This window comes from Neofelis nebulosa, chromosome 6, assembly GCF_028018385.1.
Source record: "Neofelis nebulosa isolate mNeoNeb1 chromosome 6, mNeoNeb1.pri, whole genome shotgun sequence".
In the NCBI taxonomy this organism is placed as follows: domain Eukaryota; kingdom Metazoa; phylum Chordata; class Mammalia; order Carnivora; family Felidae; genus Neofelis; species Neofelis nebulosa.
The window spans coordinates 98497573-98515518 of NC_080787.1; the positions used below are offsets into that span (position 1 = coordinate 98497573).

The following is a 17946-nucleotide window of genomic DNA, read 5'->3' on the forward strand; positions in this document are numbered from 1 at the left end:
ATTTCCTTCTTTAAAAATTCCATATATAGATGTAAAGTATGATGACACCTTTTTCTATTATTTTGTGATTGCTAGGATAACAAATTACCATAAGTTTGGCAGCTTTTAAAACAACACAGATATCTTTTTTTTTTTTTTTTTTCCTTAAGAGAAAGAATCCCGAGCAGGGAGCCTGCTCAGTGCAGAGCCTGATTCATGGGGCTGGATCCCATGACCTTGGGATTATGACCTGAGCTGGATGCTCAACTGACTGAGCCACCCAGGTGCCCCACATAGATTCTCACAGTTCTTTCGGTCAGATGTCTGGGCTGGCCCAACTGGCTTCTCTGCTCTGGGTCTCAGCTGAAATCCAGGTGTCGGCTGGCTGGGCTCTTATCAGGAAATTCTGGGAAGAAAATCTATTTCCAGACTCATTCAGTTCCCATGTGGTTACAGGACTGAGGTTTCCATTTCTTTGATGACTGAATGATGGCTGGGGACTGTTCTCAGGTCCCACAGGCCCCTTCCCCCATCTTCAAAGCCAGCAATGGCAGATCTAGCCCTCATGATTCCAATCTGACCTCCCTTTCTGCTGCATTCCCTGACTCCAGCCAGAGAAAGTGCTCTGCCTTTAAGGGTTAGTCACTAGACTGGGCCCACTTCAGTAATCCAGGATTATCTCCTTATTTTAAGGTGAGCTGACTGGCGACCTTAATTTAATCTGCAAAGTCCCTTCACAGCAGCACCCAGATCAGTGTCTGATTAAAGAAACCAGGGGACAGGAATCTGGGGTGGGGCTTACAAGTCTGCCTATCACATCTTTGTAGTTTGTTGTTGTTAAAGGTCAAAACAAGGAAGACACACAGGTACTCCCATCACTTTCCCTACTTTTGCAGTAAGTTATATGCAAATATGAGAAACTGTAGAGGACAAAGAGTCAAACACTTATCTTTTTGACTCTGTTCAGTAGTATAATATCACACGGTTAGCAACACACACACACACACACACACACATACATATATATACACATATACGTATACATATATCTGTATATATACGTATATGTATATATATCAATATGAATTCAAACCTTACTTGATAAGCCATTCGAAGTGTTGTTTGCTGTCTGAGCACCCATAATCGGTGGTCCAGGCATGACCAATGGTATATTTATGGAACTTCAGCATGTCCATTACTCCAACTTGGGCAATAACACAACCGAAGAGGTCAGGACGCTGATTTGCACAAGCAGCTGAAAACCAAGATAGAAAAGGGAGGCAGTCTATCATTAAACATCTAAATAAACAAAAACAAAATAACACTTTAAATACTTTCAGACCCATGGTTATCCTTTTTCCTAGAGCACAGGAAGAAACCATCATAAATCCCCCTGCCTAATGGCCATAAGCTTTTCTCCCTCCTTTCACTATATCTGAGGGGTAGGGTATTCTCACCAGGAATAGAGCTTTACTCCCCAAAGTGAATCTCAATAGGGAGTGTTATTTGGAAAAACTCAAGGACTTCCTGGAAAATCTGTGTCTCCTGCTCCCTTTCCTTTTTTTTTTTTTTTTGTTTCCACGAAGAAAACTTGTTCAGGATCTATGACATAATAAGAAATACATATTTAGTCCCTGTCCCCAGTTCCTAGCACAGAACTTCTGAAACTCTTGGGATTTATTGAGTGATAGGGGTAAGAAATAACTGGCCCCTTTCAACCATACCTGAGTTCATGCTAAAGAGGTGACTCTTGGTGGCTCCCTAGATGGCTACATGGTGGGGACTGGTGGCCGGAAGAGCCAACCATGTGATTGGAGAGGTGGATCTTTAATTCCCACCCCTGACCTCTGGGGAGGGAGGGGCTGAAAACTGAATTAATAACAGTAATGATTTAATCTATCATGCCTGCACAATAGAACCTCCGTAAAACCCCTTAACAGTGGAGTTCAAAGAGCTTCCAGGTTGGCGAACACACTGAAATACTGGATGGGTGGCATTCCCGGAGAGGGCATGTTAGTTCTGTGAGCACCCCTCTACCCCATCCCCTACTCTACGCATGTCTTCCATCTTACTGTTCCTCAGGTCTATGAACTGTTCTGGCAGATTCTCAAACCTGAGGAGGCAGGTATGGGAACCCCAGCTGATAGCCAGTCAGAAATACAAGAGGCTTGGACTTGGGTGTCTGAAGTGGGGGCAGTTTTGTGAGTCGGAGTTCTTGCCATGTGGAGTCTGTGCTGACTGTGGGCAGTATCAGAACCGAACTGAGTTGTAAGACATCCAGTGGGTGTCTGGAGAGTTGGAGAATTGGTTGATGTTGGGGGAAAACCCCACACCCGTGGTGTGGGAAGTGTCGTGAGTAGAAACTGTTCATACAGCCCAAGGCAGGGCCTGAAACCCAGAACGGGCTCTAATTAATCAACTAAACAGTACACATTCTTGTACTGTTTTAAAATATTCTTCTTTGTATACTTAAGTTATATAAATGTATTTCTTTGTTTTGATAATTCAGCAAGTGTTTATTGAACATCCTGCTGTGTGCCAGCACTGGAGATATATACCAGTAAATGTTTTAGTGGGGAAGATAAGTGAACAAGCAATTCCAGTATGGGCAAGTCTGGGTGCTATGGAAGTGGGGGGTAGGGGTACCCAACCCGGTGTAAGGCAGATAGGGAGGCTTTGCAGGGGAGTCACATCAAAGCTGGCATGACGAAGAGTTAGTCAAGAAAATCTGGGCTTTTCCTGCCTCTGGCAAAAAACCTAGTTCGCACCCTAATTCTGATTTCAGTCCTCATTCATAATGCCAGATCCTGAGTCCTACCCTGGGGGACCCTGATTCTCTCACTCAGATGTGAGAGGGGCTTTTCATAAGCCCCTTTTTAATAAGCATTCAATACACTGACAAAGGGAAATCCAATTCTGCAAGTTCCTCATGGGACCAGGTTTGCCAAAAGACATAAACCAGTTCCTGAATATCAAACTGAAAACATAAAGGAGTTATTGGATGAAAGTAAATTATAGAACAATTCTCCCACTATTAGAATCAGATGGTATTTTCAATATCCCTTCTCATTAAATCTTAGATTTGCCCTTAATGCTTCTCTTTTACACCTTCACATACAATCCACGTGCAAATTCAGTTCACTCAAATTCAGGACACACCCAGAATCTGCTCCCTTCTTGCTACCTCCATCGCCATGCCACCACTGGGCCTCACTGGGATGGAGGCCTCCTCCCTGGCCGCCTGCCTTTCTGCCCTCACCTCCCCTTCCGTCTGCCCTGATTGATCCCATTACAAAATAAGTCAAATTATGACACTCCCCCCCCAAAGGCTTCTTATTTCACAGAGTAAACTGGGTCCTCTACACTGGCTACGGGGTCCTGCCTGCTTTCGCCTCCTGCTGTCTCTCACCTCTCCTGACACTCTCCCTCGCTCACCATGCCCAGCAACAGACATGGGCCTCTTTACTGTCGCCAGAATGCTCTGTGCTCTTGCTGGCCTCAGGGCCTTTGGTGTGTTGTCTGCCTCCTCCACTAGAACAAAAGCTCCGTGGGGTCAGAGGTGGTGTCTGTGTTGTTTGAAACTGTATCAATGCCCTGTCTAAATTTGAACAAATTATTTTGGACGTATGTATTTTACCTACATGGGAAAATTTTTTTACAAGACTATATTCTATTGGGGTAAAGAGTAAAAACAGGTAGGTATTCAGGTTTTGCAATGACTCAGTACATTTCAAGGATAAGGAAACTGAGTGAATGTGCTGTCCTCCCTGAACCCTCTTCCAAAACAGTGGATTTTCACATGTGTTTTTAACTTGTGCCTGTAAGTCCAGCCTACATTTGTACAACGGCCCGTCATATCCTAATGACGTTGGGTGTAGGACCCTAGCAAGCAAAGCCCATAAATGTTCGTTACCAAGTGAAATTTAACTACCGAAAATTAGGACAAGCCACTTTGAGGCAGTGCCACTTACAGGTTAAAGGAGACTCTAAAACCATAGTGTTGGGGTGCAACCCCAGCATCACACACTTTCCAGCTGTGTGACCCTAGGCAAGCTACTCAACCTTCAGTGCTCCTGAGTCATTAGGAAAACAGGACTAACCCAATCCCAGTCAGTTCCTGTCTCTTGGGCTGTGTGAGTGTCAAATGAGAATATGCATGAGAAGAGCTCAGCCCTGGGCCCAGCACAGGTGCTCAGCAAGTGAGAACTAACAGTATGAACTCGCTCATTACTGTTACACTGTGCATCCATCTGTATGCTACCTCATTTTCTCCATCTGTCCTCTGGCTGCACCCACAGCACAGGTGTTCAACAAATGTTTCATGATGATCATGCAAGTTCTGAGTAGCACAACCATAGGGGTTATCAGGCTCAGTCCCGTGATGGCTGAACTCTATAAACCTGTGGATCCGTGTGGGGACAGGGTCCTACCCAGTGTGCAGCTTAGAAGAGCTCAGGGCAGACAGGTGGGACAGCTTTTCAGGCTATCATGAATCAAGTCTACGTAAGATGGGTTCAGCAGTATCTTTTTTTTTAATGTTTATTTACTTTTCAGAGAGAGGGAGAGAGACAGAGTGTGAGTTGGGGAGGGGCAGAAAGAGAGACACACATAAAATCTGAAGCAGGCTCCGAGCTGTCAGCACAGAGCCTGATGTGGGGCTCAAACCCATGAACTATGAGATCATGACCTGAGCTGAAGTCGAACGCTTAACCGACGGAGCCACCCAGGTGCCCCTCAGCTGGGTCTTTATGTGTCATTTATCAGGTACCTACTCCAATACAAATGGGTTTTGTTATCTTTGGACCACTGCTCCCATCCATGAGCCAAGTAAATCAAGAGCTGTCTACAGTGTATCTGAAAACCCCCAGAGTGTTAACTAGTAAGTACAATAAAATCCAGTTCTCACCCACTAAGAGGCCTCCATTTGAACCTCCATTAATAGTCAGCCTCTTGGGAGATGTGTAACCTTCCTTGATGAGATATTCTGCAGCATGCTGAAAGTCATCAAAGCAGTTCTGTTTGTTTGCCAAGATACCACCTGCAATGTGCCAAAGTGAAAGACTGGTTAAGAAACAAAACATTAAAAAAAGACAATTTTAACCTAAATGGAATTCAAATGATAGGGCAGAGTTTCAACTATTGATCACTTAAACATAATGGGCTGACACCACATTAAGAATATGCATCATGGGGGTGCCTGGGTGGCTCAGTCGCTTAAGCGTCCGACTTCGGCTCAGGTCACGATCTCGCGGTCCGTGAGTTCGAGCCCCGTGTCAGGCTCTGGGCTGATGGCTCAGAGCCTGGAGCCTGCTTCCGATTCTGTGTCTCCCTCTCTCTCTGCCCCTCCCCCGTTCATGCTCTCTCTCTGTCTCAAAAATAAATGTTAAAAAAAAAAAATTTAAAAAAAAGAATATGCATCATGGAAATCCATCAATACCACAATCACCAAGCCATACGGTGGATTTGTATTTTTCTAAATACAACAGCAGTGCCCCAAAGAGAAGAGATGATCTGTTATGTCAGAGAACCATGAGGACCAAAGTATGAAAGCATGTAATCAGAACGAACCTAGGTTTTGGAGAAGCTCAACTTAACCTTGAGCTGTGCTCAACCCTTTCTGAGCTCCACCTAGTGAACAACGATGGGGCTGTGTGTGCCTCCCCCACCCGGGGACAACAGCAGTGCTCTGCACAGGTGTGCTTCTCAGCTCTCTCCCCTTTGCAGGAGACTGAAATCCTAACGATGAGAAAGAAGTTCTTCGGTTTTGCTCTTAATTAAGGAATGTAAGCAGGAATTAGGTGGGAAGGTAGTGCTGCAGAGAGCAGCCTATTACAGTTCCTCAGTTCTTGAATGAAGATCTCAGACATCTCCCCAGAGAATCCGGATTTCCTCATCTAGAAGTCATCCAATGTATACAACCATGCAAATTACGTAAAGAGAGGAACATTTGTAAGGTCTTGGAATATCTAAAAGTGAAGGCCAAAAGTCAAAGATGTACCCTCAAAAGAACAGATGTCTGAAATAACTGCCTATGAAATGAACAAGAAGCAGGCATAGCTCTAATTAGATATCTGAGATTAACCACTTCTACAGAAATTCAATTAAAGATGAAGCAGTGCTACGAAGAAATTTTTTCATATCAAAACAAATGTTATTAAAATTTTAATCAGAAATTATCAGTGAATTAGAACAGCTAGGATTACTTAGTTTCCAGAAATAATATCATTTTGGGTATATGACTATATTTTCTAAAGAGCACTAAATTTTAAACTCCATACATAAACAGAACGGAATTTAGGTATATCAATGTTCAGTATACTGGGGTCTAACTGGAAAAGTACATTTCTGGTCCTATGCCTAAATCTGGAGAAGTTTATGAATCAGTTTAAACACGGCACAGATCGTCTACTGTTAGCCTCCCTCAAGCTCCAAACTCCACCCAGGGCTTTTGGACAATAAGTTGGTTCTAATTAATACAGAGATGAGAAAGAGCACTGTGCCTATCATACATAGCATGGTAGACATCTGACGACCAGAGGGGTTTTATGGGGAAGAATCTGGGTTCTCCAAGAGAGGGCCACAGGACCAGGAGTCCACATAGGGGTGTATGTGAGTTAAAACAAACGTTGTCATTAGTAAATCAGGTGTTTCAGGTGATACGAGTCAAATATATGGTATGTAGAGATTTTCTTATTTGATCAATCATCTCTTAATATCACAGTATGATTTTAATGTAATTAAACTCTTAATATCAGGTCAGGGTCAAAATTACACAATGACCATTGATAAAGTCTTTGGGGATGACACATGGGAGTAGTTGACCTAATGATGGCAGGCAGGTCAGGAGCCCATTTGTTAATGAGAAATACTCTTGCTAAGATGCTCAAATAATTTATCTGATGTCAGCCCTTGGGGTGCTTGGTGAATGTTCAGGCAGTCAGACCTGGCCTTTCCTACATCTTGACATGTAACAGGTACTTATGAAAAATCTCTTTACAGATCTATCCTCATCAATGCGGACTGGATTTGATGCAGAAAAGGCCTCAAATTTGGGAACAAGTAGATATACACAGATCTGCTGTTCCTACTGTGGGAAAAGACCCCTTTAACCTGGGGCTGCTGACCAAGCACTGGTGGCCACCTTTGTCCTAGCAGGCTTTCTCATAAATGATGGTCAAGGGTCAAGAGAGGGGAGAAACCTGGGGCTGTGAGGGTGAACGTGTGTTCCTGCATCCTCCTCCAGCTATTGGTTAGTCTATGAATTCTAGATACACAAAAGGCTGGGAGAAAGGATGTACCCCATATATAAAGAAAAGGAAGAGTTAGGGCTTTAAAAAATTATTACAGTCTGGAGAATGAAGTTTCATATAGAAGCAGTATTCTCAGCCAACTGGAATACACGTTTCAGGAGCCCAGAGACCGGAGCCTAAATCATTAAAACCAGAAAAGACAAAGGATGGAGCTCCTGGGTCTAAAACCTACCCATCATGGAGTCACAGCAGCAAGGCCAGGAGGATGCTACTTCTCAGCAATCACGGGAAAATCAGAGAAAACAAGGAAAGAAATGCCCAGGAAGCTCTATTTTAGATTGCTCTTTTTCTTTTAAGAGAAAATGACCTATTTGAGAGAGCCAAATAATGCCACACAACCAACCTGGTATTTACTAAGAAGAGACAGAATAAATACCAAAAAGTGCCCTGCAGATTCACTTTTGACAGTGATAGATAAAAATGTATCTAGTGCATTGCTAAAAAACAAAACAAAAATGAAAACAAAACAAAAAAAAAAACCCACCAATTCTGATTATGGTCTAAAAGGAATGTTTCTGAAAAATACATACTTCATTAGATTAAAATAAACAGATTACAAAGGGAAACAAAATGTGAAAACACGGACTTGTTTTTAGAGGGGCAGTGGTGCCTGCAACATGTTTGAAAATACCTTATTTTTCACTTGTCTAGCCAAACACTTTTCTGCTCCTGACCCCGTCAGCTCATTCAGACGTAGCTTTCGCTATGCCATGTCTGTATTTCTGTACAGAAAATACTTCACCTTTATGCCACGTCTCTCCGTATTCGCCGCCTCCTCTGATGTTGGCCACTGCAAGGACACCGCCCATGTGTCTCACAAAGATGAGCCTGGACACACTGAGAAACAGAGCAAACAGTTAACCTTCTGTTAACTGCCTGGTAAGGACCATGTTGTCTCCCTCCATCAAAAAGAAAATGTATCCCTGAAGACATTCCACATGTAAAATACTGAAATAGGAGATTCATATTTTTATATTATTTGATTAAAGTGAAAAATATAAAAGTTCTGATTAATGTTTAACTGCAAAGTTCATACATTTTCATGAGCATTCGGTTTATCTCATTTTTCTATATTGGTAAATATTTTACTATACGAAGTGAGAATACATAATTCATTTTTTAAACTTTATTTTTAGAGAGAGAGTGTGTGTGTGCAAGTGGGGCAGAGGGGCAAAGGAAGAGGGAGAAAGAGAGAGGGAGAGAATCTTAAATAGGCTCCACAGTCAGCATGAAGCCCCATGTGGGACCTGATCCCACAACCCTGGGATCATGACCAGAGCCAAAATCAAGAGTTGGACGCTCAACCGACTGAGCCAGCCAGGCACCCTGGTAATACATGATTCACAATGCAAACAGAGAAAGAACCAGAAGCCCTCATTTCATACTGAGTCCATCTTTTAAACAACCGTATCGGCAAACTGAGTATCACCAGCCACATGACACAGCCCTGGTGCGAATAGCTCTGGGCTGGCAGGAATCCCTAGTGGTGGTCCCTGCTCCACTGTTTCTGGTATCTTTCTCCTAACTATGCAAGTTGGAAGAAAGAAACCTCTTTAAAATATGGGTTTAAAAAAATTTTTTTTTTTAACGTTTATTTATTTTTGAGACAGAGAGAGACAGAGCATGAACGGGGGAGGGTCACAGAGAGAGGGAGACACAGAATCTGAAACAGGCTCCAGGCTCTGAGCTGTCGGCACAGAGCCCGACGCGGGGCTCGAACTCACAGACCGCGAGATTGTGACCTGAGCCGAAGTTGGACGCTTAACCGACCAAGCCACCCAGGCGCCCCTAAAATATGGGTTTTAAAGAGTGTTTCCAGTTTTACAGACATTATGATGCTAAATTAGGTAACACAAGGTGTGAGAGAGGTAGAGGAGACCAAGGACACAGGCCAGAAAGCAAGCATGGAGGTCTCAGGGCTGGAGAAGGTTTTCTAGAAATAAGCACTATAAATAAGCACTAAATAAGACACTATAGCATAAAGTTGCTAGGAGAAAGAGTTAAGTAAGTCCTTTGGGAAATTTGGATTTTGTTTTCTCTTCCTCTTTCCAGTCTGACCCTCACAGTGCTGAATGACATCTATTTGCTGTTAGCTAAAATTAATTGTGTTTTGAGAAATGTTCATGAAAATTTTATCGTTCTCCCCTTTTAGTAACTGGGGAAATGCAGGTCTCTGTAACCTGGGACTCTAGATGGCCTGAGTGGTAATTTCCCGAGTCTTGAGGATGCAGAGAAAGGGAGTCTGGGGAGGCGGTCATACCACACGACTGGATTGGCCAAATGGATTTCCAATCATTTGGTCTTCTCATCAACATTTTTCATGCACCCTTGATGGTCTCTACGGAAGCTCCCAGCCTATCTGCTGGGTCCTGGGATAAAAATGGTACAGGGACCCTCCCTTATTCATCTCTCAAATCCCAAAAGAGCAGGATTAATAACTATTTGTACAAATGAACGAAGACAAGCAGTTTTAGCTACAACAGATCAGCTGAGAAATCCATGTTGTCTCTATCTGAGTCCCACTGTAGCGACTAAGGGGAGCGAGGCTCAGGGTGCAAGTCTCTGACTTGTTCGCTGAAGCTTGGATTTCATCACTTTGAGTGATAAAGAGGGGCACACAATGACATGGCAGCCCACCTGTAGCTCAGGCCCTGCCTAGAACAATGGTTGGTGCGGAGGCGGCTTGCAGGACGTAGAATTAGCACTGTCGCTGGACAGTGAATGAAGAGTAACCATTACTCCACTCATCTGACTGGCTTCCCTTCATTTTATTCACGTAATGATGCCTCACAAATCCTCTGAAAATATTGGTCTACATGATGGTTTTACAACTTCATCAGCTTCTCACTAACAAAAGGACAAAATCAAACTCTTTAAGCAGATATCCAAGGCAGTTCATAATATCAAGTATTTCAGGGCAGGGACCGTGTTTCATACTTGATCAAGTCCTAAGTACTTAGCTGTCAAAGGCTCAAAACAAAGTAACAGTTTCCTTGTCTTCAAATTTTGGGCAGCTATTTGAATCTACTCTGAATTTATGTCCTGGTAGTCACCTGTCCATACATTTCTTCCTGAATATGACCAGATTTCCTATGAGGCTCTATTTATAAGTTGGCTTAAAGCTGGTCTTGCTGGTAGGAGACTCCTCGTTTTTACCAAAAATGTTCACCACAAACTCCGTTTTATACTGTGAATCGGATACTGAAATCAAGTTTGCAAATAACTGACAGAAGATGTTTAAATAATAGCAAATGTACCAATGCAGATTTCCCCCTCCTTGAACAATACTTGTTGGTAAATCATCACATAAACCGAACAGTTTAAAATGAAGTAACAGAATATACAGAAAATATACTGTGGTAGAATGTTAAGATGGTCTATTTTAAGACTCTGTGCTGCTGAAAAATATAATCATTAGCTGAAAAAACATTCCCTCTGAAAAGAATACTGAGGACAGTGGCGTGACAGCAAATGATAAACACTGAAGGTACAAGCTTCCTTTCTGTAAGACCTCAGTTGATGCTAACCTTCTGTAGCCTGGCAGCTATATATAGCCTCAGCATCTAGTTCTCAAACAACCCGTTCACTGAAGACATAAAATTAGCTTGTGAACGATCCTGAAATTCCTGACCCAAAGTATACATACTTAACACACAACCCTGCTCCTCCACAAAAACAAGCAAGAAATATACAGTTAAATATACTTTAAAAATGAGTTAATAGACTAGTCTCTGGTCTCTTCCCACTCTATGGTGAGGATTAAATATATGCTGAAGTTCCAAGAGTATCCTGTGCTTACCTGTAGTTGGGTGTGATAGATATGTTGAAGCCGCCATAGCCATATAAGAAAGCAGGATGAGAGCCATCCAATTTTATGCCCTTTTTATGTACAATGAACATTGGAATCTTTGTACCATCCTTACTGGGGTAGAAAATCTAGAACAAAAGAAAGTAGAGTAGATTTAGTAGAAGTTAGTCAACAAACACTTGCATGCTTTTAAATGGAAAAACGTGCAGGTAGTGAATTCTCTCTTGAAGATAGAGAGGAGCACAATGGATATCCAGTACCATTCACTGGCTATTTAGTGGTGAAGCATCTTTCAGTTTTTATGGAGATAGTGTGGAGTCAAGTGTCTGAAAGTAGGGACACCTGAACTTGAATTCTTATTCCACAACTATCTAATCAGGTGACCTTGGGTGAGCCATTTATTATCCCCTGGCCTCAGCTCTTCAGCCCCTGATGGGGCCACTGTGCCTACTGCATGGTCCACGGAAGAGAATAGGCATTCAGTTCTCTACTCCTTGTCACCCTCCCAGCACTGGAAAAGTCAGATCTGGCCATCCTACCAAACAATTCAATTTGGGGAAACTTTTCTAGGAAACAAATTTCATATTCAACTTCCTCTCTACATGTTAAGACAACTCTTCATTTCTTCTGTGTTAAGATATTAAGTAACTGTTAGCAACTACAAAGCATATATTAGGTTACAGTGTAGAACAACAATGATAAAGAAATCCTATTATTCCTGGTTAAAGACATTTTCTCCAGCATTCTTAATTAAGGCTCATCAAACTTGCCAGAGTCTGGGCAACCTTGGGCAAGTTCAGTCAACATTTCTATATTCATTACTCCTTGGATAAAAGGAGTAAGAGAAAAAGCATAAGGAAGAGAACATTGAATGCTAGTCAAGTGATAAGCCATAGAATAACTGATAAGCCCCCAAAAGCTGATAATGCCTTCTTCCAGACAGAAAACCTGTAAACAGCTTTCTGTTTGGGCAAACATGGTGTGTTTACCCCAAATGACACCTGGAAAGTGTTCCAGTTCAGAAACGTCTTGCTGACCTTCCATGGTACACTCAAGGACATAAGCCTTTGCACTCTGTGGCTTGGAGCCATATTTTATCCAAAGCTTTTTAAGGTAGTTCTATTGTAGGAAGTTGCCACAAAGTCCCTGGAAATCAACCAGGGGTTGGGAGGTAGGGGTGCAGATTTAGAGAAAAGCACTACGGGGCCACCATAAAAGCCTGCAAACTTGGTAGTTTTTGGAACCCTGCCAAGAAATAATAGCAAAAAAAGAAGCATTTGTTTTTGACTTCGGAGACAAATACTGAGACGTAAATTTGAGAGTTGAGGAATCATGGACAATACTCTGCAGGGTTCAGAATTATCAAAAGGGGCACACTTTAAAGTTGTTAGAGGCCAGTTAGCAGCCTTTAATAGAGTGTAACTGTGTGGGTGCTACAAGTAAATGCACAGTAAGAGGAGCAAGTTCCAAGTCATTGGCTGGGGCTAATGAACTCAAGTATAGGGCCTTCAGCTCAGACCTGAGGAGAATTTGGAGCAGGGGAACAAAGTGTCTCACACGATTCTTTTTTTTTTTTTCTTTAAATAAAGTTTATTTCTTTTGAGAGAGAGAAAGAGAGAGCAGAGGAGGGAGGGAGAGAGGGAGAGAGGGAGAGAGAGAGAGAGAGAGAGAGGATGAATCCCAAGCAGGATCCCTGCTGTCAGCACAGAGGCTGATGTAGGGCTTGATCCCACGAACTGTGAGATCATGACCTCAGCTGAAATCAAGAGTTGGACACTTAACTGACTGAGCCACCCGTGTCTCACGTGATTCTACCTTAAATGAGTCATCTGTTCAAAAATAGCATTCCCTCCAATTTACACCTATCCTCAAACCCCTGATCTCTCTCCAATCCAGCTCACCCGTCATCAGGCAATACCCTCGTCTGAACCCCACTCTTCACCCAGTCAGCAGGGCTGATGGCCCTCTAGTCCCCACTAAGCTGACTCTCCTTCTGTTCTTAGAGTGCCCATCTTGTTGCTCTGTGACAGTTTGGCTGCTCTGGTACCACCCTTCTTGTGGCCACCTGTACATCTCCAACACCTGCAAGTCTCCCCTGTCTGGCTCCAGGACAAAGGAATCCTTTTAGAAGATACCATCAGAAGCACAAAGTCCGCTTCGGGCCGTAGTTGCAAAAATATATCCAAGCTTAAGTCTGTGTCATTCGGATGTTAAAATAACATTTTGAACGCTGTCCAAAAGTGAAAGGGCACTGTGAGATGATTACAGTAAAATCACCTTCAAGAAAACTCCTTACAAGAAGGCTATTTCCAACTTGAAATAAATATACACACCATATAGATATGCGTGTATACAGATTTTATCACATCTCTACACACAAACACACACACACACACACACAGCAGTGTTCTATGCCATTTCTGTTTATGGAACGGAAATTGATAATAAACCTTAACCTGACTCTTCAATAAAAGGGCAAATGGAATCTTGAGTCTCTTCATAACCATGGAATGAATCCATATGAACATTTTAGAAACAGTCATTAAAAATAGCCCTGCCATTTTCCATCACATGCTTTGTACTTCTTTGACTTAACTGAAACTGATTTCCTCTTAAAGCCGCTTCCTTCAAAAACTTTTAAGATGCTTTGGGGTTGTCTTTCCCACTGCTCTGGATTTGCTTGGATAGGATGAGAAGCTGGCAGACTCCTTATTTCCATTTACTTCTCAAACCCAGTCTTACTGGGTGGGCCTCAGCATCTATGACAAACATGTTAAATATGCAGTTTCCCAAATTGCGTTCCCAGAAATTCTGACTCCATAGGTCTGGGGTGGAGCGCTCAAACCTGCAGATTTAGCAGGTCTCCTACCTATTCTGGCACAGGTGGATCAGGGCTCAAAAGCTAGTCACACAATTTACTTTTATCACCCCCTCTCTCCTTGTCAACTGTGTCAACTAAAACCAGGTGTGTCCCCACCATCCTTGACAATTCAATATGGAAGGCTATATTTCTCTTCCCCCTCGTTTTTGTACTATTTTCTTTAGCGACTTTCACAGTGCAATTGAGGACCCATCCAGCATCCTGTCCTTGCAGATACCTTAGCTTCCATGCCACGCTGGCCACTTGTTCAGATGTTTGCTGTGTGTCCGTTACGTGCCAGGCACTGGACAAGACCTAGCTAACTTCCTCCCTCATGGGACTCGAGGTGCATGGAGACAAACCAACGGGCAGTGCGAACACCCATCACCTGGCTCTGTCTTTGCCCTCAGAACCTGAGACTCTCTGCAAGGAACTCTGATGTTCCCCTGTGTGACTCCAACTTGTTTTTCCACCACCTCCTTCCCTCCCTTATTCCTGGGGTATCTGTTTTCTTTTTTTTTTCCCAACTCTTATTACAACATTCAGTCCCTTATATTCTCTTGCTTTGTCAGCTTCACTTGGGCTTTCTCGCCCAACTTGAGACCCTTAGCAGCCCTCGTGGTGTCACTATGCCTGAAATCCTCTAATGCTAACCTAACCCCCCTGGATCCTTTCTCCTTCTCCGAGCTGCTGGCACTCAGAAAATGTCCACTCACTTTGCTGCAAATCAGTAATACCTGAAGTCATGGGCTCTGAACTTATGCTTTAGGTCTTTTTTTTCCCTTTCCCTAAACGAGTTCCTTGCTTCTCCTTCTTTCTTTTCCTCCCTATGTCTTTTCCTAAATGTCCTCCTTATACCCTTTTTTTGTGCCTAAATCAACTCCAGAGTAGCTGTTCCCAACACTTTCCATTTTCTTCCATTCCCAGCACCACCCATTTGCATCCCCTACTCTTTGTCTTGCCTGTCGTCATAGAGGCCATCTGCTTGGAGTTCTTAAAAAACCTTCTGCCAACTTCACTCACCCTCTGAAACTCCAGAGAGAGATTCCAGTCCTTGACAACCCCCCACCACACTTCTGACTACCACAATGTTTTCTTTTTGTATTTTCTCCCTTTCCTTGGCATGCAAACACACTCCGACTTCTCCTATCCTATGTAACACAAAACGAAAACCTTTTGCATTGCCCTATGTGCCCCTAGAGCTAAATTTCCATTTCCCTCTTCCTTCCTGATCAATCATCTCCACAGTAACCCACACCCCCAGCTCACGCCTTCCAACCTCATTCACTCTTGTCTCCACCACCACCCTTAAAGGGCATCAGCGAATGTTTCTATCTTTCTCCTTGCCCCTCTACCTTCACCTCTGCCCCGGTGGTGCATAACCTTCACAAGTTTTTCATAGGCTTATAGAGACACATCTATTCGTACATATTCGCACATATTCGGGTTATTGTTATATGGCGATACACAGAATCAGGCTAACATTGGCCTACAGTGTACTCCTCCTCTCCTCACTTAGCAAGATATCATGGAATGCTTTCCACGTTAAAGCACCCAGACTTGCCTCATTAAAAGAAACCACAAAAAATGAAAAACAAAAATGGCAGCCTAGCATTTCATATGAATGTACACCAATACATTTAATCACTTCCTCACTGATGGATATTCAGACTATTCTTTTTCTCTCATCAACAATGGAATAAATCCCTTTTAGATAAATCTCATATACTCCTGCTATGATTTCTGTAGGATATATTCTTAGAAATGAGATTGCCAGATCAAAGTATATGTCCATTTAAAAATTCAATATATTCTGAAAAATAATTCTCTAAAAACAGTGTATCAATTTAAGTCCTTAGTGACAGCAATTACCTCAGTGTACATTTCTTAGCAGTGGATGTTAAAATGGATTTTAATTTCTGCTGGTCTAATAGGCAAATATTACCATTTCATAATTGCTTTAAGATTAGTTTTAAATTAGCAAACATCTTCATTTTAGTCATTTTATGTCTCTTCCTCAGAAAACAAAGTGTATCTGTTCTTTTATTGTGTTACTTTTCTGATTAGTTTATAGAAACTAGTTTTTTTTTAATGTCTATTTTTGAGAGGTGGGGGGGGGGGCAGACTGTAAGTGAGGGAGGGGCAGAGAGAGAGGGAGACAAAGAATTGGAAGCAGGCTCCAGGCTCTGAGCTGTCAGCACAGAGCTTGACACAGGGCTGGTACTCACAAACCAAGATATCAGGACCTGAGCCGAAGTCGGACGCTGCTCAACCGATTGAGCCACCAAGGCATCCTGAAACTATTCTTACATTAAAGATACTACCTTTTTTCCCCCTGCCATGTTTTGCTTGCATTTCTTCCCAGCCTATAACCTGTCTTTTAATTCTCTTTGTGGTATCTTGAATATATATACCACATATGTAGACAGAAGTTTCTCACCCCAAGTTATATAAATATTTGTCTATATTTTCATTTTGAGTTTTTACATTTATATTTATAATCCAAATGGAGTTTATTTTTACATATGGTCTTTCCCCCAAATGGCCAACTATTATGTACCATTTACGGAAGAATTATTCTTTCCCCCACTGTTCAGAAATGCTATTTTTTAACTGGTTTCTTCCCAGGCCTCATCTGTTTTGATCTCTATCTGGCAACTGCTTTGGGTTCTTGGGCAGCGTATCTCTTCGGTCCTTCTGTATTTCCCTAATTCTTTTCCAGCCTTCCTAACCAATCCAGACTAGTTCTTCTTCTTCCCACCACATGCTACTGTTTTCCATACTCAGTCTCTTCTTTTCTCTCTGCAAACCTACCTCTGCCATCTCAGAGAGCTTTAATAAATTACTCTCTGCTACGGACCTTCAAGATCACACTTGCAGGCCACACGAGGGGCTGTGATCTCACATGGCAGGTGGCCCCTCTATACCTGCAAGACACCATGCCCTGGGTATACGTGGGATGTACTTCCTTGGGGTTCTTTTATTTTGGTTAGTAACAGTGCTCTCTCATTTCTCTCTCTTTTCAGCCACTCAACTGCCAACTCAGAATCTGGTCTTGTGCCAAGGACCTCTCAGTCCTTTCAGTTCCCACAGCCAGGCCTCCCCTCCGCCATTTGTACTGGTGGACCTGCTCAGGGTTCCATACAGCACTAGCCTCAAAACCAACTGTCTCCCTGACGCCTCTCATTTGCTAAAGTGGCACTGTGGTAGGAATAGAACCTGAAACTACTATCAGTAACACACAAAAATTAGAATGTAATATATATATATATGTACAAAAGCCATTAGTGCCTTATGAGTAGACAACTGCCAAAGTTTAAATCCATGTGTAATTCTTCCATTATTTAATAGCCTATTGCCATGACAATACTTAGGTTCAAGTTAAAAAGCAAAACGACTTACTTTTTACCCCCTCATACTTGTAACCAAATGAGAGGGCGCTGGCCATACACATCCATTGTTTTTGAGGGTCCACTGTGGGCACAGCCCTTTAATGGGATGCCAGGGCTCTTATGGGATCCTTAATGGACAGGAAAACAAAGTGCTCACACAAGATCTAACAGGCGGCTACTTGAGTAACAGAGAAAGTCTCTCTATCATCCAGCGGTAATGGCTCGTCATGTGAAGCTGATGGGCCCTGCCTTCCCTTCTTCCTGTCAGCAGCAGAGCAAATAGGTTGTGCAATAGAGCCAGTTCCACAAGAAGCCCGCGACACCAATGTAACAGGGTCTGTCCTTGGGCACACGCTTCCCCTTGACAGACTGCAACTACCACTGAAGAAGCTCCTGGGAGATCTCATAAGAGGGTCTACTTAAGCATGTGGCCACATGAAACCTTCATCAGGGACAGCACAAGTCAAAATAAACATCACGGCAGCCATTCAAAGTCAGTTAGTTCTAAACATTAGTGAGCCAGCCAAAGGTTGCTCAAACACTAGATTAAGAAAGCTTCCTTCCTTAATTTTATTTCTCTCCCCTTTAAAACTTAAA

At 42.7% G+C, this 17946-nt stretch overlaps 1 protein-coding gene and 1 long non-coding RNA gene across 5 annotated transcripts in view; one reads left to right on the forward strand and one right to left on the reverse strand.

Annotated features, from left to right (window-relative positions):
* Positions 1–17946, forward strand: part of LOC131514618 (uncharacterized) — a 197480-nt gene that overhangs the window by 131633 nt on the left and 47901 nt on the right. The window lies entirely within an intron of this gene.
* Positions 1–17946, reverse strand: part of PREP (prolyl endopeptidase) — a 120196-nt gene that overhangs the window by 2731 nt on the left and 99519 nt on the right. Inside the window, exons 11-14 of the mRNA XM_058734835.1 lie at positions 11089–11225; positions 8032–8126; positions 4886–5017; positions 1078–1234 (exon numbers count right to left, since the gene is read on the reverse strand). Of these exons, the coding sequence (XP_058590818.1) occupies positions 1078–1234; positions 4886–5017; positions 8032–8126; positions 11089–11225 (521 nt within the window). The remainder of the gene's footprint in view (positions 1–1077; positions 1235–4885; positions 5018–8031; positions 8127–11088; positions 11226–17946) is intronic.